General features: G+C 47.1%; 11 protein-coding genes across 11 annotated transcripts; 4 read left to right on the top strand and 7 right to left on the bottom strand.

Moving 5' to 3' along the window:
* Positions 1 to 3,285: 3,285 nt before the first annotated feature.
* Positions 3,286 to 3,808, bottom strand: N7473_004965 (uncharacterized protein; the record flags this gene model as incomplete). Its single annotated transcript, XM_057150905.1, has 2 exons — positions 3,286 to 3,290; positions 3,352 to 3,808. The coding sequence occupies 2 exons, from the start codon at positions 3,806 to 3,808 to the stop codon at positions 3,286 to 3,288; spliced, it is 462 nt and encodes a 153-aa protein (XP_057011015.1).
* A 2,255-nt stretch (positions 3,809 to 6,063) lies between these two features.
* On the top strand, positions 6,064 to 6,855 carry N7473_004964 (uncharacterized protein; the record flags this gene model as incomplete). The annotated part of the gene is made up of 3 exons (XM_057150904.1): positions 6,064 to 6,080; positions 6,231 to 6,577; positions 6,641 to 6,855. 3 exons carry the CDS (start codon positions 6,064 to 6,066, stop codon positions 6,853 to 6,855), a joined length of 579 nt encoding a protein of 192 aa, XP_057011014.1.
* An 86-nt stretch (positions 6,856 to 6,941) lies between these two features.
* On the bottom strand, positions 6,942 to 7,765 carry N7473_004963 (uncharacterized protein; the record flags this gene model as incomplete). The annotated part of the gene is made up of 3 exons (XM_057150903.1): positions 6,942 to 7,194; positions 7,219 to 7,412; positions 7,559 to 7,765. 3 exons carry the CDS (start codon positions 7,763 to 7,765, stop codon positions 6,942 to 6,944), a joined length of 654 nt encoding a protein of 217 aa, XP_057011013.1.
* Positions 7,766 to 8,851: 1,086 nt separating this feature from the next.
* On the bottom strand, positions 8,852 to 9,373 carry N7473_004962 (putative necrosis-inducing factor-domain-containing protein; the record flags this gene model as incomplete). The annotated part of the gene is made up of 1 exon (XM_057150902.1): positions 8,852 to 9,373. The coding sequence occupies one exon, from the start codon at positions 9,371 to 9,373 to the stop codon at positions 8,852 to 8,854; it is 522 nt and encodes a 173-aa protein (XP_057011012.1).
* Positions 9,374 to 9,891: 518 nt separating this feature from the next.
* On the bottom strand, positions 9,892 to 12,702 carry N7473_004961 (uncharacterized protein; the record flags this gene model as incomplete). Its single annotated transcript, XM_057150901.1, has 4 exons — positions 9,892 to 10,731; positions 11,077 to 11,405; positions 11,489 to 12,607; positions 12,657 to 12,702. The coding sequence occupies 4 exons, from the start codon at positions 12,700 to 12,702 to the stop codon at positions 9,892 to 9,894; spliced, it is 2,334 nt and encodes a 777-aa protein (XP_057011011.1).
* A 3,583-nt stretch (positions 12,703 to 16,285) lies between these two features.
* N7473_004960 (uncharacterized protein) lies at positions 16,286 to 16,477 on the top strand (the record flags this gene model as incomplete). The annotated part of the gene is made up of 1 exon (XM_057150900.1): positions 16,286 to 16,477. One exon carries the CDS (start codon positions 16,286 to 16,288, stop codon positions 16,475 to 16,477), a length of 192 nt encoding a protein of 63 aa, XP_057011010.1.
* Positions 16,478 to 16,759: 282 nt separating this feature from the next.
* N7473_004959 (uncharacterized protein) lies at positions 16,760 to 18,125 on the bottom strand (the record flags this gene model as incomplete). Its single annotated transcript, XM_057150899.1, has 2 exons — positions 16,760 to 18,052; positions 18,102 to 18,125. 2 exons carry the CDS (start codon positions 18,123 to 18,125, stop codon positions 16,760 to 16,762), a joined length of 1,317 nt encoding a protein of 438 aa, XP_057011009.1.
* Positions 18,126 to 19,130: 1,005 nt separating this feature from the next.
* On the top strand, positions 19,131 to 20,769 carry N7473_004958 (cytochrome P450; the record flags this gene model as incomplete). The annotated part of the gene is made up of 2 exons (XM_057150898.1): positions 19,131 to 19,436; positions 19,492 to 20,769. The coding sequence occupies 2 exons, from the start codon at positions 19,131 to 19,133 to the stop codon at positions 20,767 to 20,769; spliced, it is 1,584 nt and encodes a 527-aa protein (XP_057011008.1).
* Positions 20,770 to 21,171: 402 nt separating this feature from the next.
* On the top strand, positions 21,172 to 23,323 carry N7473_004957 (uncharacterized protein; the record flags this gene model as incomplete). Its single annotated transcript, XM_057150897.1, has 3 exons — positions 21,172 to 21,321; positions 21,385 to 22,398; positions 22,556 to 23,323. The coding sequence occupies 3 exons, from the start codon at positions 21,172 to 21,174 to the stop codon at positions 23,321 to 23,323; spliced, it is 1,932 nt and encodes a 643-aa protein (XP_057011007.1).
* Positions 23,324 to 24,531: 1,208 nt separating this feature from the next.
* N7473_004956 (small nuclear ribonucleoprotein F) lies at positions 24,532 to 25,727 on the bottom strand. Its single transcript, XM_057150896.1, has 4 exons — positions 25,580 to 25,727; positions 25,423 to 25,460; positions 25,150 to 25,305; positions 24,532 to 25,054 (listed from the first exon to the last, which is right to left on the bottom strand). Exons 1-4 carry the CDS (start codon positions 25,583 to 25,585, stop codon positions 24,988 to 24,990), a joined length of 267 nt encoding a protein of 88 aa, XP_057011006.1. The 5' UTR covers positions 25,586 to 25,727; the 3' UTR covers positions 24,532 to 24,987.
* A 234-nt stretch (positions 25,728 to 25,961) lies between these two features.
* Positions 25,962 to 27,023, bottom strand: N7473_004955 (CXXC motif containing zinc binding protein). Its single transcript, XM_057150895.1, has 5 exons — positions 26,908 to 27,023; positions 26,645 to 26,759; positions 26,511 to 26,576; positions 26,330 to 26,452; positions 25,962 to 26,269 (listed from the first exon to the last, which is right to left on the bottom strand). The coding sequence occupies exons 1-5, from the start codon at positions 26,940 to 26,942 to the stop codon at positions 26,126 to 26,128; spliced, it is 483 nt and encodes a 160-aa protein (XP_057011005.1). The 5' UTR covers positions 26,943 to 27,023; the 3' UTR covers positions 25,962 to 26,125.
* Positions 27,024 to 27,084: the final 61 nt, after the last annotated feature.

The following is a 27,084-nucleotide window of genomic DNA, read 5'->3' as shown; positions in this document are numbered from 1 at the left end:
ACTAATATTCTGCCACCCTTTTATTACGACTTCACGTAATTAAACCACTATAATACAATATATTACCGCCTAGTAAGGTGTATGGCCCCCCTGCGCGTCGATAACAGCCTGGCAGCGCTTCTGCATCAGATCAATCTGCTGGTCTAAAAAGCTTGTAGGAATCGCATCCCAAGCAGCTCGCACAGCCTCGCGTAGCTGATCATAAGATAGCTTACGATCATAGTCTTTCAAATATCGATCACCGATCCAATCTTTTATCCAATCCCAAACCTTCTCAATTGGATTAAGATCTGGCGAATACGGTGGCCAGTCGATAGGGTATATCCCACGATCGTGAAGCTCCTCAATAGTTAAGAGATTTCGATGAGATGGTGCGCCGTCTTGCATTACAATTAGATGTTGATCTAAATGATTGCGAGCCAGCGAAACCATACCGTCGATAAGAGGCACAATTCGCTCTGTATATCGAGCAGCAGTAATAGTGCCCCATTCCTTCTCCCAAAATAGACAAGGGCCTTTCTTATTATTATAGAATGAGCCCCAAAACATCCAGCCAGGTGCACGAGAAATTCGCTCTCGTACACAAGTATCATCAAATTCCTCACCAGCCCGACGCGTAACATAGATCCGTCGATGATAGACCGATGTAACCCAGGTCTCATCAGTCCATAATATCTTTTCCCACTGCTCACGCGTCCAATTAACGTGCTCTAGCGCCCAGATTAGACGCAGTGCTCGTGTACGGTCGGACAACGGAGGCTTTCGAAGGGCCTTACATCGATGATATCCACGTCTAGCTAAGGCCCTTCGTAAGGTGACAGAACTAATAGGGAGTTGTAGTTCTTCTATAACCCTAGAGTACGGCATCCGTCGTGTCTCTTTCGAAGATGAGATAAACTCGATTATCTCATCAAGCTGTTCTTCTGATAGCTTTCGACCTCGGCCAGGGGCCTTACGTGGTGTAGGCCTCTCATCAGTGCAAGCCTTTTGGACCTGACGCTGGGTAATGCCCAGTTTTGATGCAATTTGGCTATAGGTAAGCCCCTGAGCGCGCAGTGTACGCGCTGCGATGCGCTGATCACGACTAGCTTTATGGCTAGGGGTATGAGGGGCCTGGGGGGCCTGGGGGGTATGATCGGATCTTTCGTGATTAGTCTCCATGGTAGGTAGGTAGGTAGGTAGGTAGGAAGGTAGGTGGCTAGGTGGCTAGGTGGAAGGGTTTGAAACATATGGTATTGCCCTAATCCCTATTCGGAAGGCGGTTGGAGAGGGTATTAGTCATGAAGAAGGGGTGAAAGTACCACGCTAACATTATCATTGACACCGACCATCGTACATACCGTGTTCTCTTCAGGTACATAGCTGGTCTACAGTAGTTAGCCATGGTAGATGGAATAGATATCAAATTAAATGACGAACCATCTGGCCTTTGTCTCCATAAGCAATGTAGGCCCCCCACCACCACCTACAGTAGTTCGCCCTGCCCTACTGCAGCAGAGGAGGCTTGCACCGCCCACCACACTGATGTTAAGCGGGACACTCGGCTTCGATGTTCTTCTTCTTGGTATCATCACAAAGGATTCGGATGCCGGTCATCCCGTGGAGCTGGTGGATAATCATAGAGCCAATTGCCCTCCACAGGGCAAGGATGATGCCCGGCATCGACGAAGTGGCTTGTTCTCCTCCTCCTTCCCCTCTTCATGGCTGATGATCGCCACACCATCCGAGCTCGTCGCATCGAATGGCCAGGGTATATGCCACTATATAGACCGGATAAAGTCTGGCGGGTGGGGCTTTCCTATCCCGGGTGCCGCTGCTTTTATGAGGGCGCTCAGGCTCAGCCTCAGTGAGTAAATGTCAGCACGGGCTTAGGCTCAGTGATCAATCCAGGAGAGTCATGTGATAAATGACTAATGCTCAGTGATCGTTCAGTGACCGCTTAGTGTCCAATCAGGACTGCTTAGTGATTACTTAGTGCTTGCTTACCCCTTAATGCTTTCGCGTCTAATCAGCGTTGGTATCTTAGCGTCCTTCTGGCTATTCCTAAAAAAATACAGGCTTAATCTAACACTTCAGGGTAAGGGTCTTCCACGTGATAATTCTAGGATATTATATGACATTTAGGTAGAACTAGCTATCGGATTAAAAGATGTAAAATATCCGACCGAAAAATATCAAGATTTCGGGTACTTGGCTGACCGGTCCTGAGGTATGAGACAAATCGATCCTCGAGGCCATAATACGCAGCCGTGTGAGCTTGGGTAGATCGCCAAGCAAAGGGGAAGTGCTCATAGGCATCATAATAATGCGCTATCCAGGTCATACGGAGAGCTTTTCTTTGTTCGAGAAACTTCAAAATAAGATCATGTATTTTAAATAGGCCATTATACATCTATACGCCTCCCAGTCCAGTGGACTGGGCTTTTACCACCCCCACAAATCGAAATTCAATGCATACCCTTGTGCTCTGAGAGTCATGGTCACCCGGCAAGCCATCTTTGGCCTGATAGTCAAATATGGCCACCGATCACCCCCTCGAAGAAAGCCTATTTGGTTGTTGAGATCACGGCCATTTGAGCCTAGGTATCGATGGTATTCTAGGTTTTCCATGTCTTTCGGTTGAGAGTGGGGGAAATACACCGAGAATCAGCTTGAACTCATAGTCGTCGCTCTTGACTAGTATTGATTGGATAGTCTCCTTCCGCCGAAATCAACTCAGTAAGGCCCCCTTCGCCGCTTAGTAGGCGCGATCTGAGGCCCTATATTCTCCTATTCCTTGGTATCTTTGGTATGGCTTTTGTTCTTTTGACGTCCTACTTTCTATACAAAGATAATTAATTGGACTAGTTCTGTTTAGATCACTAGTAGTGGTTTAGCCTCTATAATTTATATAGATCCTAGAATCTAGACTCCGACCTACCTAACTAGCACAGGAATCGACTAATTACAAGCCAAGGTTAAGATAGTTTCGAGAGAAGTAATTGGACGATCGGGGAATTCACATCTATGGATGTATGATGAAATGCATTCTGAGTAATCCCCCTACACCATATCGTACCCGGAGCACGACCTCGGGACCTTCCCCACTATGTGAGGTCGTATATATATATCAATGACACTCAACAAAGGAAAGTAGCGAAGTAGGCGACGGCCGTAAGAGCCTTGATCTCATCGGTTGATGTCTCTCTCCTCTTCCCTCCCATATCCAGCCAAACGAAGGTGACTGAGATAAGATAAAACACAACCCTCTTAAGGCTTTCCTCAGTCGATATCGGGCGCGATAGTTTACTCTAAATCGGTTCAGTCATAGTTTAAGACGTTTAGAGAGATCAGGAAGTTTGGATAACTAACCGGCTTTCTTGATTGTGAAGAACGAATGATCCATGTTGGAGGGGTTTTTCACCAGCTTCAGAGTGTTCTCGTCTGTCCAAGTGAGGACCGATTGGGAGCTTATCTCACCAAACCCCCAGGTATCGGAATTTTTCTGATGGTACGGGTGGAAGATCTGAGCCTGCCGCGACTGCGTACAGGCGGATCCTCCAGAGCAGTAGAGGTATTTACCGGAATCGGCATTCTGGATAGATTGGCCCTGGTTGTCAGAGTCTTCGATAAAAAACCAAGTTTGGTCCTCCTCTCCAGTGGGACTCTCAAATGTCAAAGGCTGTTTGGACTTCGATGCAGCTGTCAGGAGGGAGTCGCCGTTGGCTTGAGCGATTGTTTGGGGTCCCTTGCCCACTCGGGACTCCTGGCTGAAAGCCTGGCCACAAAGGGCGACAATAGTGCCGATGGCAATGTTGGAGAGACGCATGTTGGGATGGTGTGGTGGGAAGGCTGTAAAGAGATTGAAAGGTTCGAGGTTGATATCGAGAACGTGAAACCTGGCAAGAGACGTGGCTTATATACCTGGTCGTTCTCGACATAAACCTAATCATCGCGGAGATTGATTTGAAATGGACCAGATGATCGACCTTGAAAGCGGGTCCACACATTGATGTTGATGATTCCCGAGGTCCAAGGCTGGGGGTGATCCTAGGACTATTCACGATCTAGTTACTCCGTACAGGCTAAGGTATATATCGCCCGTGGAGCTGAGACCAATTTTTGAAAGTGTTTATAAACGATTGGCAGTTCTCATATCCTACGATCCCGCGCCCCACTGATCAGCGAAAAATCGATGAGATCCATTTTAGGGTTGTCGATAGCATATATGCTGATTCAATAGTTGCTCAGCCGCAGATCCACTTTCCTGTATTTGAATATCCACCCCAGCTCGCTCAAGGTGTACCGCCGGGGCGAGAAAACTACGGTGAATCTACGGAGTAGTAATGGCTTAAATCTGCCATAATTGGCTCTTAACTTCGGGTATGCAGCCAGACGGGAGTGGCCAGATCGGCCAGGAATTACGTTATAGGTTACGGGAACCCCCAAAAAGGTGGTCCATCCAACAAATTTTAGTACCAAATGACAATGTGTGCCTAGCATGCCGAAAACGGGAGTTAACTGTAGTGGCCAACGAGAAAATGCATTCACTACTGCCTGTAAGGTGCCGCAAATTCTCACCATAATCTGTCAGTAACAAAAATGATCATTAGTTTTTCCCTACTGAACCAATATTCAGTAAGAACTTTGAAATTTTAAGATAAATGCACATGCTGAACAGCAAACAGCTAATATAGGTATATACTAAAAACCTTACTTCTTGCAGATAGCAAGTCAGTTCGCCAACACATAAATACTGGTAAGTCGGTCCGATTCTTACCACTATTTCTTGATTTGCCTGATCAACGATTCCTGCAGCACTTGAAGACCTTATTGCGCTTCTCCCTTACTTTATAGGGAGCTAGTGATCCGTTTTGTAGTTCGAATTTATCCACTCTTTGCATGCCCCACCTGGTCACTCTTAAGTTACTGAAACATGACTAGGTGAGACATGCAAAGTGCTTGCCAGGCTGAGTAGATGCATGATACGAGTTACGTGACTAACTATCACGTTGTTCTGGCGATCGTTTTAACTGCCATCTCCTCCTGAATTCAGTCGCTAATCCTGTTAGCCAGTAGGGACATAAATATAGCCTTCGTCCCGCAGGAATTTGCTTTCATGCTTTCAAGTCTTGAAATCGATTTCTCCATACAGAATAACCCCCTAGGCTCCCGCCGCTGACTTTATAAAACCGAGATTATTGAACCGCTCGAACATCTATCCTTCTCGAATTATATACCAAGCCCCAGTGACTACACATAGTTATTTACATCAAGATGAGATCTCTATTTGTAATCACCGTCACTATTCTTAGGTATGTAATCTGTAGACCTACATATTCCAATATCTAACTTACGCCACTGCTAATTAGTCCTTTTATCCACGGTTTGTTCGAATCACAAACTACTTAAGAACATGCGGCTAATGAGTTTAGGTGCACTTGGATTGGACTGCTCTAACTTTGAGAATGCATACTGCGCTACTCCTGCAGGTTCGCCCTGTCTTGAGGGATACTACAGTAAATTCTATGACACCGGTTGTAGCGACGGTCAAAAGTGCTGTTCTACAGATACAAACTGAAAGGGAAATCGAAAAATAGTTGCTACTGTGGTGTCATCGGCCTGATATTCTTCCGGCATGTTCTGCCTGGCCCTTTCATTGAGATCTGATTGTGTGACCACTTTCTTTCATTGTGTAACCCTTTTGACCTTCCTGACCGATATTCAACATCATCGGGCGATAGTCTTCCGCTGTATTCCCACAAATACACTATTATGGATGCTTCTTTCCTCTATTGCATATACGAGGACTGCATCCACCTATCGGATGATGGTATCTCCGATCTGCATTATACGATGTGATCTACTCCGTAGTCTATCTTACTCACTGCGATCTATTCGCCCTACAATTTCCCCCATGTTCATGGTGTTTCCGTTGCACCAATTTCGGGACGCACTGTACCTGATGACACTCTCATGGCTGCATTTTGACAAGACTGTGATCTAATACTCGAGAATGGCCTTGATCTTGAGCAGGTCTATCAGGATTAAGATCCGGAGTTCTTCATTGGCAAAGGTATTAAAATGAGTATTGCTCGACGGTTTGTGAAAGATATTCGGGGCTGAGTCGAAAGCGTTAAGAAAGCGATCCCCATTTATGAAATAATTTAGCACAGGCGACTTATAAAAATAAATTGCTGTTTGTTTACCTCCGCTTTTGAGCGATTTTGCCACTAGTCAATATCACAAAGATTTGGTGCGCAGCAAGGGGCTCTCTGGATCAAAACTGCTTATGTACCTTACTGGTCGGATGACTTGAAGGAGTACGTCTTTGATGAGAACTACGGTGGCAAGACTTATTGTACCGTATCGAATCAGAATCTCGGTGTCACCCAGGACCAGACAAAACCCTCTACTATCACGCTGTGCCCCAGCGCCTTCACAAACCCTCAAGCCACTGCAAACCTTGGATCCAAAGCTCCTAAGGTACGCATGTCAATCGACAAGGTCCTGCCACAAAGTGGGACTTTCTACCACGAATTGTTCCATCTGGTCTGGGGGTCGGAAGATAGTCCCGATGTGGAATTACCTAAATGCTGTAAGTCCTTAACGAGAAATCGGATTAGAGTGCATTGGCGCCTATACTAACAGCCTTATAAAGACTCGTGGAAGACTACGCAACTTTGGCTCGAAGATTCACCAAACATAAAACCCGGCGGTTACGATGAAGACTACCAGCACCTGATTCGTCGTAACCCTGAGTCATATCTCTGGTTCAGCGTGGGTTACTGGCTTTTCCTGCAGACTCAGTGGTCCGACTCCTCCAACCAAAGATGGAGTTTTGATACGGGAGTAGCTAGATTGATCTCAATCTAGAGTTAAATAGGTTGATGAGATATAGAGTAGGCAACTAACTGATCACAAGTTATAGAAATTTCAAAACAAAAGAGCTGCGACCGTACTTATAGGCGTAACAGGTCTTCAAAGTGACAATAGTCTTCCTTGAATTCCATCGAGCCGATATCACGAAGAAAACCATGAAAGCTATCTACTTGCGTCTCACCAAGGGAATTGATGTGTCTGGACTTGATAAGCCTCCAAGACGCTGCCTCCTCATCTCTCCAGATATGTAGCCATAGCAGTAGCTGAACCTCTTCACTATGTAGGTACTCCGTACGAGTAGCCCATAGTTGCACGGGAAGACGTGGTTGCAGTCTTTAGTTGGGTCGGAGGCTTAACACAGCAGGCGGGCGAATACCACCGCGTTTTACAACTCTTTGCTTTTGCTCTTCCGATACTAGAACTTTAAAGTAAACCCAGAAGATGTAGATAAAACGTCTAGGTAACAAGTGAAACCAAAGTTGCGAATATCCAGGGAACTCATAATATATCAGGAATGTAATCCCGTCGCTCGCAAGCTGTTCTCTGAAAATCTGAGCTGACAGAGAGCTTTCAAAGTCCCTGCACGCTGAGTTACTAGACCAATCTAGATATAAGAGCCTCGTCAGTAAATTGACCCCACTCGGATGACTATGATGTATCGCTTCTGGAGGGATAACTTGCGTGTGCCTAGAATCACTCTCTCCGGGTTGAAGTGAAGCCGAGCCCATATTGACTGTTTGTGGCCCGTAGCATGTACTAAGGGTTGAAAATATTCGACCCATCGTTGTTTGTCAGACTCATGGCCGATAGGCACCCGAAGCTCAGTCCAAATAATGGTCGGTTTGGATGAATCGCTAGGATCTTCGGACACTGATTGCATGCTGCCGGAATCGGGCAGAGCCATGCGGATTTTTCGATTTCAGAGAGAGTGAGACAAGAAACTCGGAATGGCCACCCGCTAGCCTAGACCCAAGCTTGAATATATAGATCTTGCTCTACGTCACGTGATAACTATAGATCCCAATCTCTCGGTCCATAACCCCACGGGACGAAGCTAAATGAAAAGGGTTAGTCCCAACACGGAGATGGTTCTCATGCCTGAACTCTGAGTTACAGGCATAATTGATGTATATTATACTAATCAATACTTCGAGAAGTGGTAGAAGTGCCCGTCGTTTCGGGCTCGCCTAATGTAAGGATCCGTCGCCGCGGGGTGATGGGGTGCTAGGAGATCACAACATTCATAGATATCAAACAGTCCGTCCAGCATACTTAAACAGCTACCTAGGCTTAGTAGCCTTCCCTCCCAAGGCAGATACTGCTAGACTATCTGCCATTTTATTCTGTTCCGAGGCAACAACCAAAATTTAACAGAGCCATCTTCTTCAAATAGTTCAATCAGTATGACTCTGGGAATATTCTTTGCAACGCGCAGTGGTACGTGATTTGTTGACTCAGGATTGAGCTTTTGGAAAAGAGCCGGACCAACTAGGCTAGGTAGGGATTCGTATTTTGGCCTAGTTGGGTAAACCAACTCACTAGAGCGGCTGGGATAGTCTAAGAATACTACTACTACTACTAGTCTACTACCAGATCCCGAGGTTAGCGTTGACCCTAGAAACTCGATATCCTTGCCAGAAATATGATCAAATACTCCCAGGAAGTTGGCAGGAACCACCATGTGTTGAACTTAGTCCTTCAGTGACCACAGAATAATCCGAGTGCAAGGTCTACATCTGTCTAAGCAAGCTGCGACAGTAATGGTTAGTAATCCTAGTAGGCGAATGGGGCCGAGGATAGGACCAAGCAGAACCAATCTTGGATGCAAAGGTTCATTGATTCGAGAAAAGAATGACTGCCATGGGATGGTTGGAATACCCCCAAGATGACTAAGGTACATGGTGCAACGCCAACCCTATCCTAGCGCTAAGTTGCCGCTCCATGTTTCGATAACATCATATACGAGCTTTCACTCCCGACCGGATGAAGCCTAGGTGTGGTATAATCCCCAAGTAACAGTAACACCGCCCACCAACCCGGTGAGTGATTGGCAACCCATCACGCCCTTGGCCCCAACTAACCTTTCCCATGCAAATAAACCGATGGACGAATTGATCAGGTCGATGATATCGGGATTGCCGATGTAAAATCCGTTGATGCTTTTGTCACCCGTTACCCCGAAGGCACAGGTGCCATATTGGATAAGCTGGTGCTGTCCACCAAAGTCCTCGACTTCCCAGGAACCACCATTGGCAATGTTCCTGGTTATCTGCTGGCAGTCGCTTATCAGCGGAGAGCCGCCTGAGGACTGGTTTATGAAGGTATAGTAGCCACAGTCATTGACCATGTTGTTTGCTGCCAGCATCGAAAAGACGACTTTGGGGTTCGGGGATTGGCCGGTTATAGCCTTCTCAGCATCAGAGGTCAAGTAGATGGTGGCATTCGGATCAACGGGAGCACCTTGCGTAAGGACAAGGCCAGCGGCAAAGATAGCAGCGATTGAAACACGCATTGTAAACGAGGTTACACTGAAATTGATATGAGGAAGAAGATGATGCTCGATGGATAGGTTTGAGACCAGACGGGGGGATTCATAGTTCTATTTATACCATTCATCCAAGGTATATCAGTGATATTCTGAACTGTACAGGATAAGATGTACTGGGATTAGCAGGCTGGGCAAGAGATGCAACGTCGGCCACTGCGATCATACTAATTTCATCGAGCTAGTGAACCGGAATGAGCCTGTCCATGTAGCTAGGTAATTCTATATCACACCGAATGCTACCTGACAAGGGTGTCAGTAATCGGGGTGTTGTTAGGGTAATTATGAATTTTTCAGCCTCGGGCAATCGGTTTAAATTAGCAAGAATACTTCTCTCAAGTTCAATGACCTGCTACTGGGATGTGGTTTGAGAACTGGGAGAGCTACCTCTGTTGCCTAGAATTTTGACGCCTTGATTCATTTTAGATTCATTGATGCTAAAGTAGTCTTCTTAAATCTGGTTTGTCGTAATGCAGTGATGAGCATCATTCATTGCAACTATCAAAACACTTGATATATTGCTTCTCGGCTAGATGTTGAAGGTCTATGACCGCAGGGTTACCCTCACAAGAAAATAGGTCAAGCAAGATACGCAACAAATTGTCGTCGTTCCCAGAGCCTCTTTCTTTTGAGTTCTTCTGGCCTTCAGCATCGCCGATCAGGGCTGCAAGTGGATCGATGTCACCGAGGCTGATCAATATGGAACACATTTCCAGGTCACGGCGTGATACGGCAGTCCGCAATGCTTGCCCTTGCCAATCCAAACATCGAGTACGTCGGTTCGCTTTTGCAAGCAAAAGTCTCCTCGCACACTGGTACCTCTTAGCTGAAGGGCTCATAATAACTCGCAACAGACGCGTCTCTCCCATATGGTCTTCTGCAAAGATGCCTTCTAGAAATCGGGGGAGCAAAAGACGGAACATGTCTGGATTACAGTGCTTAGATGCCAGATGTAGAACGTTCTCGCCACGGGCATTACGGTATCGAAAATGCGCTTCAAAGCCGAATTCTCCAAGGTATCCCACAATTTCGCTGTAATTCCCGAGAACAACGTAGCCAACGGACTGATGCGTTTCTTCTTCATGTGGTGATAGCCTCCCTTCCACCTCGGTCCCAAGCAATTCACCCCTAAGCTCTCGCGAATGTTGAGCGCTGTTCATCAAACGCTGCACTATGGGCATGCACCCAGCACCAGCAGCAAAACAAAACAATTTGTTTCCCCAGTGATCCTCAATCATCTTCTCTGTCACATCGTCAACGAGATCGAATACAAGATCCCAGTTCTGCCGTTCTTTTCGTGGATTGGTGATCAGACGGGCCCTGTCCTATCTTTTGACGATGAGCCGAAAAAGGTCAAAGTTCTTCAGGTGCTGACCAGTCCTACTGTCTAAGAGCAGTATTTTGAGCCTGGATAGGTCTCCCCACTAGAGAATCTGGTCAGCCGCTCTCATCGCCGTGTCTCGAAAATATTTACCATTGTCGAAGCTTGACGCTCTAACCATAGTACATAATACTGCTTCTGATCCGTAGAGCGAAGTGATGCTTAGAGGATCGTACAAGCTGCTATCGAATTCAAATCTCGGCAACATTGTGCAGCCAGGACGACAATTTTGCTGAATCCAATTACGAAGTCGAATCGACCCAGATTGGCACACATTTTCAATACTCACGAGGCTTGGAATATGCTCGAACGTTGAACCAGTACCACCGAAATGGTCGATCCAATGGCACGACGCGTAAACGAAGAATTCGCCAAAGCCACGGTCAAGCGGGTCAATACGAGCCATATCATCTTCCCAGGACTCCCACGTGCAGTTTCGATCATAATCAATTGACTCTTGGTCGTCGATAGACGACCTGGACAGCTGCGGTAGTTGTTCGAATGCTGCCTGCTCCTCAGAGTACAAATCTGTATTGCCAATCTCGTCCAAGAGCAAATACTTTATGCAGATATTGAGCATAAAATCGCCGAGATTTTTACAATCGTGACCTGTTTCATCTGTTTTCTTCAATTCACGACAATTTCCATTTGGCGAACCCACTCCTTCACTGACTGGTGAGTGAGCCGGACTTGAGGCTTACGTGGCTCATCATAGTCAGGGGAAGCAATGAATGGATGGATGAGTTCCATGACTCTTTGATGATCCACCATTTTAGCAAGGGCGTGAACAGTCCGCACGTTCTGGGCCAGGCTCATTTCCACCGCCCATGCAAGCTCTAGTATGCTCAAAGGTCTGTGGCTGAAAGCAAGACCCCTGAGCGCTGTATCGGCAAGTTGCCAATTTTCATCATCATCTGATGTGCACCGTGAAAGTAACGAGTTGTAGACTTTTGAGAGCTCTTGAGGCAAGGGTAATGCTTCCAGGAATTGATCGATAGCATCTTTTGTCATGAGTCGACGAGCATTGATAAGCTCAACGATCATCTTCGTCCATATGCCGCTTCCTTGCATTCTTTCAGAGAGCGATTTTTGTATTTGCGCCTTAGCATCTGGTGAGAGACGACGTGGCAATTTTTTGATTGTTTTTTCAACGATAAAGAAGTCCCGCTTTGGATCAGGGGCCAGTTCAATTCTGATTGCATCATCTAGTCGATCTAGAATCTCTTGCCGAGGCCGCGCTGACAGAATAATTTTGAGCCCGGAAGCCGTTTGCAGAATAGAATTCAGGAAATTGAGTAGGCTATTCTGGGAGGAGTCGTCGCACTCATCTATTCCGTCAATAACGAAAACAATGGGACGATCAATAGTTCTCAGCATGCTTCCCAGAAACTTTTCCAACGTGAATATGTTCGAGGCCGGATCAAGATCCGAACCCAGAGCCTCTCTATAACGCTCATGGAATGGCTTTTGTAGGCCTTCAAGCTGTTTGTGATTGAGAAGTGAGTAGATCAGGGCACAGAGCACATTTGTGGCCTTCCCCGTCTCATCGTCACGACAATAGTACTGACAGAGCACTGGCCGAGGCAGTTGATACCTGTTTCTCCTCTCCAGCTCCTCAGCAAGAAAAGTCATAGTGAAGGTCTTTCCGTGCCCCTTTGCACCGAGGATCACCAACTGCCGGGACTCGGGAGTATTATACCAGGTATTGAATCTGGTATCCTCCAATAAGAATTCGCATGCCTTGTTTTCTCGATCCCTCTGCCACTCGCCGAGCATTTGACTTTGGTGGCCGAGCTTGTCAAGCTTGAGCCATCGAGAAACTAAGAGCTGGTCAAAAATGCCTGGTATTCCTCGAAAACAATGGCTTACTGTCTTGGAAATAGAGCATCTTTTTGATATCGACCAAAATATCCATTGTCGCTTTGTGTATTTCGAAATGGAGATTATCGGCACACGCCAAGAAGTCTTTGATAATATTTGGAAGGCGATCATTCTCTGAGACTAACTTCATTACCAGTTTCATCCCTTTTCGGGCGAGAATCTCAAGAGCGGCGTTGTAGAACTCCAGAAGTTTTTGGTATACTGTTACAAGCGCCTAAAATACTCCAAATAAGCCAATCGACAACGTGGAGAGAAAGGTCAGAAGCCCCTACTTTGTGGATATCTCTCCTACCTGCTTTCTGGCCGAGTGCGTCACATTCATCAATGTAGGAAATCCGCCCCAACATATCAGCGATTTGTTTTGCAAAGTCAATATCTGCGTTGGCAAATGTAATGGCAATCTTCGTAGTATGAGAAGCGGAGTATAAGTAAATGACGGTTATAAATCGTGGTACTCATCAGGTTGCAGTTAGCTAAGCTTACCGCTGTCACGCATCTAACCACACCCAATACGGTCGACGCGGTGGGCTCAAGGTTTGCCAGTGGACTGGCTAAATCCAAGGCTAGCTTGAAAGTTTCAAGAGGTGTCTGTAGGGAGCGTAGCCTCTCCACACCCCTTAAGAAGGCAGGTTTATGAGCTGCTTCGCGCTCAAATTCTTCCAGTTCTCGGAATAGCTTCTGGAAACCAGTTGATGAAAGATGCTTTGATTCGAAATAAGCTTGCTGCGGAAAAGGACGTTCTCTGTTTCGAAATGGAAGCCGCCAGGCTGATGAACACTTTTCTATGCCTGGTTATCCGGGGCATCTGCGACTACTCAGACTCGCATAAGAACAAGGATTGGTAGGGATATGTAGCTATTGTGGCAGCTGCGTACGCGAAAGACCTTCTCCAGAGGATCCCTCTCAACAGAATCGAGACCGAGAAGAGGATTGGTGTTATTATTTCTGATTAGTCTAGCGGTTTGCCAGACGTCGGAAGTTGAAACCAGGTGAAAGCAGTACTTGTGCTCTATCACATATGTTGTGAAATCGTGAATGGCAGTGATAGCTTTCAAATAGCTTGTCTGGGTTGTGCCAAATTATATCCTCGACCACTCGTACAGGCATCTCTTCCCAATCTCCCTATTGGCGAGCCCACGGTTCTTGAAGCATACCGAAGGACGAGCAGACCGCACTTTACTTTGCAACACAGTCTGTCTCGCAGGATGCTTTAGTAATGATTCTCTTATAATTCAAGTATCTATCTCCGAGACAAGTATAGCCAAAGATCCTTCTCACAGAGAGAAGCTTAATACTGCAAATTGATACCAGAACATTTATTCTGAGATAGAAACCTGAGGATATAGAATTTCCGTTATATCGAACGTTCTTTATTGTCTACTCCTAACTTCTATGTATCAATAGAGAACATTACTATGATGGTATTCGTGCAGTGTGTTTTTCTGCTATACTACAGGCGTCGGCCCTTATTGGCTCTCTACTACTACACCTTAGCTGCGGTGACTATATAAGACAGCTTTTATTTTTGCTAAGAAACAAATAAATCAGCTAGTTACGGACTATATAAGGAATAAACCGACCTTACACCCTTAACACGGCTACTGTATAATGTCACGCACTATTCAGCTTCTTATCGCTCTACTTCCCTGGACCTAGACCTAACGGTAACTGCCTAAGAGACTTCAGGGCTTTTTTCTGTGCGCTCGGAACGTACAATTCGCCCGCTATATATTTACGAAACTGCTTAACTTAGAAGACTCAGTGCTTTTATAAGAAAGCGACTTTAGGCCGAATAGTTAGAAACCTCTGCAACATAATCTGTTGTCGGATTTACAGGGTCGGCATAAATCCTTCTGCGTGCACAAGCAAGCGAGTGTGCACGGTTGGTCAAATCAGTATACGATTGGCGAAGAATCGTACAGGTCAGGTTAAGCGATAGAGGGAGGGGGGTCGGCAGTATTAGATTGATAGTAGTCAGGTAGGCAGCGTACAGTATTAGACTACTACACAATCAGATGGGCCTAGAGCTCTCTCTTGATAAGGTCAGGTCGGGTCGGACGGTCTAATCGTAGAACGTCAGGATTGTGATTGTGCGATTCAGCCAAGAACCCACAATCATAGAAGAATAACTATCTACAGGAAAGAGGGTCGGCAGTCTTAACAGGTAGTAGTTAGGTAGGCAATATACAGTATTAGACTAGAGCTACACTATCAAGGAGGCCTTAGTCTCTTATATAAATGAAAAGAGTGTCAGACTTGATTCAATTTAGCTATAGAAAACAGGCAGTATTTATAACTTCATAAAATCGAGGTAATACGTTAGAATAGAATCTTATAAAAATCAGGAGAAATAGAGTGTTAAAGCTCTTTCGTCATGTGTGCAAGTTGTTGATGTCAATCGTTGAAGATCGTCGTCACGTGTACGTTCCGTCGCATTCTGTCAAATTCGATAGCTCACATGGGGGCTTATGCACCCACTCATGTTGACTTCTCCTATTATAGCGTAAGTAATTTCCTTGTATTTGAAAGCAGGTATCTCTCTCGTTAGAATATAAGGCATAATTCCTAAGCCGGGCCGTATAATTAGTCGATTCACTGAAAGTGCTTTCAAACCGATTTCAGTCAGGCATATTTAGAGACAACGATAGCAATAGTATCTATTTTCTACCTGGATCTGCAATAAAGTTAAACGTTATAACCTAGAATATATTTAGATAGCGAACCTATAGTCTCGCGGAGCCCTAGCGCTACTCCGCGACGCTTGGTACCTACCGAGATTAGCCTTAGGCGGGAGAAGTCCGGGACTCCGCGATACACACAAGCTGAGCTGCCGAGCTCGGCCTTGATGAGCCATAGCAGCAAGAGCGGCGTATATAGAGCGGCATATATATAGTAGGTTTGATAATAGTTTGATCTGAAATGCAACAAGAATGGCCTCCGATTACACTAGGCCCTCTCTGTATTTCACGGCTGGCTTCTGGATCAACGATCCTTGTGCGCCTGGGTATGATCCGGCCACGGGCCTATATCATGTCTTCTATCAATGTAGGTATTTCCGGCACCGTAGGTGGTTTACACTAACATTATCCAGGCAATCCACATAGCACTAATTGGGGCTCTATGTCATGGGGTCATCTCACCAGCAGAGACCTCGTTTCCTGGACACCCTCCACCACGCCCGCTTTAGTTCCCGACCAGCCTTATGATAGTGAGGGAGTCTTTACCGGTTGCATGGTGCCACTCACGAACTCCAAAGATTCCCTAAAGGTTATTTACTCGTCTGTCCGCCGTTTGCCTTTTCACTGGAGCACACCGCCATATCCCCGCAACGCTGCTGGATTAGCAATCGCCGAATCTAATGATAATGGGGCGACCTGGACGAAATTCTGTTATTCTGCAAACCGATTATATCATTAACGTCATTTACACCCGATGCAAGAGTCGGGGCAGTTCTGAGGGGCAACGGTGGTCTCACAAAGACACCTCCTTGTGGAACAAACATCATCGTGAGCATCAATTGGCTTCCACAACTTTTCAAAGGAAATTCAATATACTGACATTGATGACAGGACAAATGGGGATGCAATTTGTTTGTATCACAAGAGAAGTTGACCGTAATGGATACAAAAATCGCCGATGAGTCCTATGATCTGAAAACTCTGGCGGGAGGACAGGATACCGTTGGCCAATTCAAGTATGCGGAAGTCCTACCACAAATCAGACCACTGAAAAATCTGGACGCCATCATGAGCTCGAGTATACTTTGGGATGTGATCAGTGTGAGGGGAAGAACGGATAAAGTCGTGTAATACCCTCTGATTTGTTAAGAATGTGAGGTATCGGGAGCCACAAAATAGCATACACGAACGGTTTCAATGCATTACTCTCATGAGTGCTTATCCTCGTCTTGCTCATGAGTGAAAGCAGGCCTGATAGGCCGCATCCTCAATTTAGATTTCGAGGCACGATAGACCCATCTATTTTCCGTTCTGAGGCTTCAAGATAAATTCCAGTCTGAATACCCAAGTCAGTAGCCTGGCGCATCAATTCTGGGTCCCATATGCCCATGATTCCGTGAACGTCTTCGATTATCAATGAATCCCGCGCAGACACGGAGTCCATGAATTCCAATCTTCCAACCAAGATTTGAGTAACCCGAAAACTGCCGAATCCTCCCACTCCCAATCGGGGTATTTTTCTGACAAGGTATTGTAAAACTCCGATAAGTCGTAACCCAGCGTCAAGTGCTCGATGTTTCTTGGCATTTTATCCTGCAATAATTTTGTAGTGTCTTGGGCGAAGCCAACCAGAAAGACTAGTGGAATTTGCAGTGATTTGACACTGTGTAAATTGGAAAGGGTTTGGAGTGATCCCTTGGTGGAGAGACCGGGATATACCATCACATCCGTTTGACAGTCGGCTGAAATATTGATCTCTGTTAAAGTAGGCGGAGCATAAGATAATGCGACCGCGATCTGATTTAAATCGACGACCGGGGTATCGAAATCGTCACTAAACATGTTGTCATGGAACCACATCCAGCTCAATTTCTCAAGGTTTGGCGTGGCTTTGAGTATATCGATGAGGTGTGCTTCTCGGATACACTGTAACTGAAGGGATTTGAGCGTTGCTGAATTAGGTAGATATGTGGTCGGCCACTTGAATACAAGCGAGCTTCGTATTGGGATTGATAGGGTTTCAATTCTCGGTAGGTAAAAAAGAGGCAGAAAATCGGGTGTTTTTCGCACGTTTTCTCTTCGCAGCACCCAATCCCATCCATCATAAGACTGAATCGACACTTCCTTGAGATAGGAAAATTTCGGTAACACATACCCTTCTAGTTCACAGATAGCTAAGCGGAACATCATACTAATTAGTTCAGTCCGTTGTGTGAAGATAGGGCCAAGTATTAGCGATCTGAGATTTGGGAGTTGTGCTAGGAGCAGCGCAACGATAGCTTCGGCGACTTCTTTGCGTAATTGGTCTTGCCAAGTGTCACGATACGGGACCCTAGTCTTCTCAATAAATTCCAATCCTCCGTCTAGCGCGGCTCCCGAGACCGGAATTAATGGAATAGATGAGTTGTATGCATGTTTAGGATTTGCAGCCCGCGCAACAGACCGGCCATCCAGTCGGATATCGAGGACATGTGCGCCCAGTTCAGGCCTCTGTGTGACAGTGCGTAAAAATTGGACTATTGGAGGAGGATCTTCAAGGATCTTCCAAGACCAGTGAATCTTTGAGTAGAGCAGTGGCTCGGCTAACGCGCGAAACGGTCGGTTCACGAGACACAGTTCGCGCCAGTCGTCAGAGGAGAGCAACTCCAAAACCAAGTCCAAAACTTCCACGGGGCACTTGGCTATCCCGCACGCCGTATCGTGTTTCTGGCGGCATTAGCAGCGTCCTGAGACACGGCTCCAGCTGGCCACGTACCGGTCTGATTGCTAGTGACGGCATTGTTGTGGGTTCCGGTCTGTGTTCGCAACACTTTTCTGAATGTCGAGTCCCCAACTCCCAACTATTTATGGGCGACCTCGTGGTAGTCGAGAAAAGAAAATTCAGCCGGTGTTTCAGTTGAAAGTCCCACCGACGGTCGCTGAAATGAGAGCTCGGGCTCCCTACCAACAACAGGCTAGTAAGCTAGTTTAGGTTGTGCTGTAGTGGCAACAATACAGTACCCTCTCAGATAATTGTTCATGTGGAGCGTCCCACCTCGATACCGGACTGTATTTCATACATTTGGAAACTCATCAAATTATTAGCGTTTACTAGTAAGTAGCGTTTCCAAAACACAGGATTTACGGAGAGCTAAGATCCAGAAAGATTTACCCCAAATGGCCCAATTGAACAATTAAGTGATAGGGTACTGTACGGAGTACATAATAAGCCGCTAGATGGCACTGATGCACGGCCTGTACCCGTCCATGCTCCACCCTCGGCCAACTCACGAAAACGTCCCACCAGAGGCCAGCTATACACTCCCTGAAAAGAGAAGATCAGTAGAAACAAGCTCGTGGGGCTTGCCATCAAATCCACTGTGCCAGACGAGCCACCTCGGTTCCTGCCAGTCGGCGGGCCACGGCCACTTGCCCTGAGCGGAACCGGATTAGATCCAGCCACCGGACATTAATCCTAGCGAACGAGATCGTATTGTGGCCCCCAACTCCACACAAGCTAGGCACACAGCCGTTGTTGATTATTGCGCAGTGTCGCGGTTCCATCGCTTAGCATCGGTAACATGTGGCATCTGCCTGGAAAAACAACAAACCCCCGCCGCCATCTTGATTTCCACCCGTCTCCACCTAATTAGCTCTGTTGATCCCCGACAAGTGGCACCCGCAGTCTCGACGATAAGGTTTCTTCGAAGGTCACGAAACTGCTCCCGACGGGAAGCCTGTGATAAGCCCGCTTCCATCCCCGACACTCTGAATCTGGTTGGTTATTCTTCCAATTCGAATCAGTATGTACTCGACAACACTCATCGCCATATTTGGGCTGCTGGTGGGCGTGTACATTATAACGTGTCGTAAATCAACATCTTCTTTACCATTACCACCAGGCCCAAAGCCATTGCCGATCATTGGCAATGTCCACCAAGCACCCAAATCCCACGGCTGGAGGACATATCGCGAATGGAGCAAGCAGTATGGACCCATCGTTCATGTCAACATGCTTGGACAGCCGGTCATCATTTTGTCTACGTCTGAAGTTGCCCACGAGCTCCTAGCGAAGCGTGGATCCATATTTTCAGACCGACCTCGCCTTTTTGTAAGACTCTGTTGCTTTACCTCGTGCATGTAATATGAGCTAATTCAAATTGAAGTTGGCGACAGAGTTGGCCTTGAAAGGGCTCAACATTCTCATGATGAATTACACCGAGCAATTTCGTCAACATCAAAGGTTACAGGTCTCAGTCTTGAATGCGACGCCGGCAGCCGCCTATCTTCCCATTCAGACTCTAGAATCTCAGCAATTAATGCACGATCTCCTAGAGAATGCGGGTGGCGCTGGGACTGATGTTCAAGGACACTTTCAACGTGCGGTTGCTAGCATCATTCATACCTTGCTATATGGCTTCCGCGTCAAAGGCTACAATGACCCAGGTCTTTGCGCCGTTATAAAATTCAACGAGGAGTTCTCCGAATTTATCCAGGTTGGATCGCATATTGTTGACCAGTTCCCTGTGCTCAACAATCTTCCAGGTTTTTTAGCTCCATGGAAGGCTAAGGCTGAGAACCACTACCAGGGCAAGCATCATCTACGCCACCAAAACTTTAAACGAGGAGTGGAATCGGATGCCTGGAATATATCAAAGCATCTCCAGAAGACTGTCGAGAAAGATAACCTCGACATGCCCTTGGAGGAGTTGGCCTTCGAGCTTGGTACTATGATCGATGCAGCACTGGACGGCACTACTGACAGTTTGATCTGGCTCGTAGTGGCTTGCGTCACGCAAGGCCAGAGCTTTATCGTCAAGGCACGCGAGGAACTAGATGCCGTTGTCGGGCGCGACCGACTCCCAGTCTCGGAGGACAAGCCCAACCTGCCGTACATTGCCGCTATTGTCGAAGAAATATTCCGTTGGCGGCCTGCTGGCCCTGAGGGCGTCCCTCACCTGAACAGGGAGGAGACAGTCTACAATGGATATACCATTCCCAAGGGATCCGTCATTGTACCCAATGTTTGGACAATCTCCCGGGAAGAGGCATTGTTTGGCGCAGACCCGGACGATTTCGTCCCGGATCGTTGGCTCGAGGAGGACGGCAAAACGCTCAAAGCCCTACCCGCAGCCGCCTTCGGCTATGGAAGGCGAACCTGCCCTGGTCGTTATTTTGCACGTAATGCTATTTGGATTGTGGTCGCCCAACTGCTATGGTCATTCGACATCAAGGCTGGTCTGTCTGAGGAAACAGGCGAACCCATCGACATTGACCCCCTTGCATGCACCTATGGTCTGGTTATGCGGGCCCTGCCCTTTAAGGCTTCGTTCAATCCTCGTGGGCCTTGGGTGCGTGAAGTGATTGACAGAGTTGGTGACACTTACAGCAAGGATCATGAGACTTTGCTCAATGAAATTGGCGCAGAGTTCACTAAATTGTAGACAGCCCTTACCCATCTTCCCCTTGTGTCATTATGCTCATGTGTAAATTAATTACAATGGCATCGAATCGTAAAGAAAAGATTCGTAGCAGTTCCACTCTCTCTAGCTGGACTTGCTGTTAAGACCATGTACAAACCAAATGAATGTCATAGGCTAAAGGGTTGGGGCAAAGTAGGAGGATTCTGATTTAAAAAAGCTTTCCGCAATCTACAATTTTCTTCGGCCTAGGCCTGCCTGTAAGACTAGCATCTGCACTAGTAGTGGACATAAATACCACTCTGAATCCCGATGCACTGACTTAGACTTGTTTTTGCTTCTGTCAAAGTTTGAATCAGGCAGGTCGATACGGTCCATCGTGAGCTTGGCAGGATCCTCAAGACATCGCTGCACAACGCATGAGTCATGTTTTCTGTCGGCGCATTACCCATTCTACCAATCGGTAATTCCACTACCATTTTTGGTTCTACCTACGATTCCTCGTCACTTTGCGGCGTGTTCTTGGCTTTTCTCATTACCTTCCTCTTCATTTGTTTACATTTAGCGACAGCGAAGGTACGTGTGCACCGCGTCGCAATAATCTATTTCAATGAGCCATGTGATAACATTTTACTCCAGACACCAGCTATCTCACCTCCCTGTGAGAAAGTCATTGAAGAGGCAGAGCGGACAAATCGTCGCAATGGACACGAAAATGCGGGTTTCCTCTCCAAAGAGGCAGCATTTATGCCTCTCGAGACAATGAAGGCATTTCCACCTTCGCATTCAGTATGGGACCAACTTACTGCCGACCTACCTCGGTTGGTCCAGGCTCAGTCTGTCCGAAAAGCAGTTACTGAGATGCCTTTGCTCGACGCATCTTCAGAAGCTCTACCCGAAATTTACCTCCAACGGGCCGCCAGCATTCTAGGAATGACGGCCCATGTGTTTGTCCCCATGGAAGGAAGCGAGCCTCTTACTTTGAAATATGACAGACACAGCGACATACTGCCTCCGTCACTTGAGATCCCGTGGACTATTGTCTGTAAAAGACTTGGGCGACCAGGTCCAGCTTTAACTTACATTGACGGAGTGGTAGCCAATTTCACATCATCAGCTTTATCACACAGTAGCGTGACGCTCGAGAACTTGGAGATACTCATTCCAACCGTTGGTACAATAGAAGAGCGTACTTTCATTGGAATAATGATTGAAATGAGTGCGAAGGCAATACCGATTCTACATCAGATCATCGAGGCCCAAAGATCAGTCTTGGCTCGTGATTCCTCTTCGATCAAAGACGCAATACGAAGTCTACACCCTCTCTTGAAAGATATTACCAAAACTCTCGTTAAGCTCCACGCGAACAGGTCCCAGAGCTCGCATATTGATCCTATCTTATGGACACTCACCGTGGCGAATTTGGGGATTCCTTGGGTGAAGGGTGTGGTTGGGGCGGCTGGTACAGCCCATCCATTCTTTCACATGATGGATGAGTTTACCGGGCGATCGGAGTACAAGATGGGTATTGGTAAAGAAGCTCAAATTGTTCGGGCTATGTATCCTATTCATTGGCGCCAATTTCTCGAAGCTATCACGGAAGTTTCCGTCCCGAGATATGTTGCCGCTTCTGATGATCCGGAATTGGTCGAAGTACTACTATCAATGGTCTAGGTCGCAAGCGCAAGACCGAGCCTTGGCAAGAGGTTGACCAAGAATTGGAGAACGCACGTCTCGAACGTAAATATCATGACCCAGATGAACATTATTCAAACCCTCGGCCAGTTCCAGCAAAATCTTTATGTCCCAGCTCATAAAGCACAACTCACAAGAGACCGGTTACTGGTTCTCGGCCAAAGAGGGTGTTTACGACACAAGCACATTAATGCAGAGGCATCCAGGAGGAGATACCGTGATCGCATTGTGTAGTGGTCAAGACATCACAGACAGCTTGAAGGCCGTCGGCCATTTGACGAATCCTTCAACCCGCAGTAAAATGGAGACATATCGAATAGGGAGCCTGGAGAAACCAAAATTCGACTCGTCATCGGCAGTGCAAGCAGAAGACCTCTACATGGCCGCCGTTGATCTTGGCCAAAAGGCAGCCGAAATGGAAAATGTTTACCGGGTCAACTTCCAATTATTGGATGGAAAACTCACCATTTTGGATGAGCCCGAGGTTCTCACACCTAAGAAGGCACGCCATCTGCTTGATGCAAAGAACCGGCTTCAGAATGACCATGTTCCGGTATTAGTGATGCTTGCGAATTCCCTACTCGACAATATCGCTGGGTTGGACACAACGCTTGACCTGAGCAATATTCGTGCAGAAATGGTCGGTCTTATTGGGCCAGAAACGAGATTGGCCACTGCCACTCGCTTTTTGGACTATAAAATGGCGGTGGAAACGCTGCAAAAAGACTTGGATCGGCTGTCTGAAGTGAAAGAGCTCATGGTCTTGGTACTTGAGACTCTCGAAAAGCCTTGCTTCGCATACTCTGAGCCGAGTCAGCTTGAATCAATTGTGAACTTGTTGAGTCGAATAACGAGTCAGTTTGTGCTGCTTGCTGGAAGATGAGCTTGAACATATACTGCTTTCCCTGTATCTAGAAAAAGAATGTCAAGGGGATTTCAGGGCTGGTAAGCATGATTAGTATTACACTCACTTTCACTGTTAGATAAGTTCATTGTTTAAAGGGCATCGGTGTAGGGAGCCTTGTTCAGATCTATGTTCATTAAGACAAGGCAGCATTGGTCAGACTTAAGCTCCCAGGAGCCTATGATAATATCTCGCCCGAACAGACAGATTATTTTGATTCAGCTATCGTGAAGATGTAACATATTGACGCTCCCAGGAGCAAGAGTTTGGTCATGCGAATAGCAGGTCTTACTTCCGTTTATTGCTACCTAATCTGGCGAGAATAGTATGGCATCAAAACCCCGAAAGGTCTTCATCTTAGTAGTAGGTGATCATAGAAGGGTATCTGAATTTTTATAGAGAGATCTGAAAGTATCCAATCAAAATCAAAGAAAATGCGAAGTTTGTCTAGAAAATCCAAAATTGCCTCCAGAGTTCCCCAAGCGTGGCCAAGTATCGGGCACGGAGAATGCTCCTAGGAGTATTAGATCTACAATAATTGTAATCAGCGAATTGAACGATTTTCACTAAATACATCCTGTTTACAATGGCAAGGATCGCCAAGGAAGTGGCAAATTTACGATGCCCGCTCTGTGACTGAAAGGGAAAAGCTGTACAAGGGGTCGGGCTAGCTTGTTGCGTTTTATTGAGCCTGCTTACTCAGATCGCCTCTCGGGAGGAGATTAGTAAGCAAATCTGGGATTGCTCAGGTCAGGCTCAGTGATCAGATCAGGGAGGCCGTGCTCATGCTCAGTGAGCAAATCATGATGCTCGGATCGGGCTCAGTGAACCTGATTACGTAATGATCACTGACCCGCTCAGGCTGATCAGGGGCGTGCTCAATTCTACTCAGTGAGCAAAAGCGGCGAGGAGGTGAGCACTAGAATGGAAGGAGAACGCCAAGGGTTGCCAGACATTTTCCGGTATATATGCATTGTCGAGGGTGGCTATGGTGCTGCATGCGCCACTTGACGACTGTGTGCCCCTCCTTGATATTCAACGGCCTTAATGGAGAACTACTCCGTGTCACTTCTGACGACTGCCCTTGCGACGGGATCTACTGATTACTACGTATACAATGAACATCATAGGTCGAGCGCTTTGAATGGGGGGAGTCGAATGGCGCCAGGCACCTGATATGAATTAGCCACCACCGACGATATACTCGTCCAATACACAGAATAAGATGTGCGTGTCAAAAGACATTGATTCGATTTTGGCCAGTTACCATGCAATATTTCGGAGAAACCATCAAAAACGCCTCGTGAATCGAAAAGTAAAAGCAAACAAAAAAAAAAAACAACAGCGACAAGGTCCTGGTTCAGGCATGGGACTTCAATAGAAAGCCCAGTCAGGTAAATCATTGTCGCCTCCACTCCACATCACACTCCCTCTGTCAAGCGGGACTCCTCATCTGTGCAAACAATCCTCAGTCGTTGCTGGGGGCCCTCAGGTCGTTGTCAAATCCGCGCCGAGAAACAGTCGGTTTCTATCAACCATGGAATCATATTCGATCCCGCAACGACGAGGCTGGAGACCCTGACTCTGACGGCTCATCGCACACATGCGGTCACCAACCAGTCTCCCAATCTTCATATCAACGTTTATTTTAACCCAAGATCCGTCATCTCGACGCCGTCTGCCGAGCCCATCCAGAGGATGTTGTTACACCTGTAAGCGAAACAACTCATGTCAGTAAACCAGGGTTCCACACCAGTTCTGCAGACCAATGCCCCATAACATATCCCGAGGAGAGCTGTACGCACCGAATCAGCACCAGACCAAGGGTACCAGTGTGCTTGCCGTCAATGTATTCCTCCGTATCGCGCAGCAGGACGTTCATGTAGGAGTCGATGCTCTCCAGTGTGCCCTTGTACTCGGTCTGACCCCACTTCAGGCGGATGACGAGTTCGGTGCCGACTCTGTATAATAAGGTCAGTAAATATTCCATTGATGGGTAATATCGTGTGTAATGTTCGGAAGCACGCTCGAGCGAGCTTGGTAAAGCGAAGTCCCGGGGGCGTGGGGAGGTCACGTACCGGGCCTGCAAGAATGGCCGAGGGTTGACGGGTTGGAACTGTAAACAATTATCAGCCAGTGCTCTGTGATCACAATGCCAGGGTCTGAGAAATTTGATCAAGCCATCTTGAAGCTTGTCGACAGGCGCGGAGTAGGAACAGGGTGGACTGGACGTACACTCATGGTGATGAGGGGTGTCGGTGGTCTGCGACCGTGCGCGGAACCGGATATGTGTGAGGAGAGGGGGAGTAGAACGAGCCGAGCGATGAAGCTTGTAGATGCTCGAGCTGGTCGTGATGGTCGCGCGTGGAACTGGACTGACTGGATCTCGGAGTCGGTTGCACCGCGAAAATGTGAGCTGGTCGGGATTGTGGGCTTGAGCCAATCAGCACTTGTATATGCTCACCGCCTTCTAACTTTCACGCGATGCACGCCTTGATGGAGCTAAACAAGACTACGATTCTACAATTGATAGATATTTGGCATGCTGTCCTAATATGTCGCTTTGTGACTGGAAACCACAGTCTTATTGACCACCATCAACCCCCCTCCCACCCATCCCCAGTCAGCCCCATGCGCGCACACACCCAGTAGTAATACAATAAAAGTTCGTCGTAGCTATAGAGAAAGATCTCGTTGAAGCAGCTCCCATCCAAAAGGGCACCTGTGATAAGCACAGCTCTCCAGCCAATACGAATCACCCCCTCGAATATCAAAAGCAGATCACGACCGTCCAATACTCCAGGTCAGCTCCTTGATGCTAACCTCCTCACCAGCCTTCTCGTCATAGTCATACCATTCACCCTCGCCGAGTTCAATACCGGTGAAAGGAGTTGAAGACTCAACACCCTTAGCCTCCCACTCGCCCTATACAGAAAAAGAATGAGAAACAAAGAAAACAGTGCAGACAGGGATCGATGGACTTACGTCAGGCTTGAACTCGGTGAACTCCAGACCACGGCAGTCAATCTCGATGATCTTCTGGGCCTTCTTCTTCTCCTCAGCGTCGTAGATGTGAGGGCCAGCAGTGATGGAAGCAGAGTGGGTTTTCTAGACGTGGGGATTAGCCATGTGTATTGACAGCAAGAATGTGCAATGGGCATCTTACCGTGCACAGGCGGCACTTCCACACGAAGTTTGCCTCGCCCCGGCTACCGGGGATCTCGTGCAGTTCCTGTAATTGCAGTCTCAGTCAGTACATAGTCTTAAGGAGTTGAAGCAAGATGGATGGGGTGCCCCTACAAAGCGATTGAAGCTGACAAAGTTGGGGTGCGTCTCGCGACAGGAGGTACATTGCACTCTGAAGGTGTAAAAGTATGGGTTCTCCTCCGTATCAGTCGGCTGCAAGCCGGTGACACTATTCCAACAGGTTAGTCACTGCCAGATTTCAGATTTGTCTTTCGAATCAATGTGCCCGCATGTCACAGAGGATTCTTTGGCGGGGTGCGAGGGGTAAGGTCTGGATGCGGGCAAAAACGCAGAATCAGCCGGTGCCTTCTACTCACCCTTCCAGTTCAGCCTTGAGTGTGAGAGTAAGCATGTTGTTAGATTTTGAGCGGATGTATTTTTTTGGTAGCGGAAAGTCGCGGTATGAGCTTTGAGCTTAAGGCGCAGGTTTCTGATGATGCGGGGTGGAGACGGAAAATAGATCAGTCTTGGCATGTGACCACCATAGTGGGAAG

The sequence above is a fragment of the Penicillium subrubescens genome (assembly GCF_028828155.1).
Source record: "Penicillium subrubescens strain IBT 31985 chromosome Unknown utg000003l_segment0_segment0, whole genome shotgun sequence".
NCBI lineage: Eukaryota > Fungi > Ascomycota > Eurotiomycetes > Eurotiales > Aspergillaceae > Penicillium > Penicillium subrubescens.
Note: the sequence above shows the minus strand (reverse complement) of the source record. Positions and strands in the feature narration are given on the sequence as shown.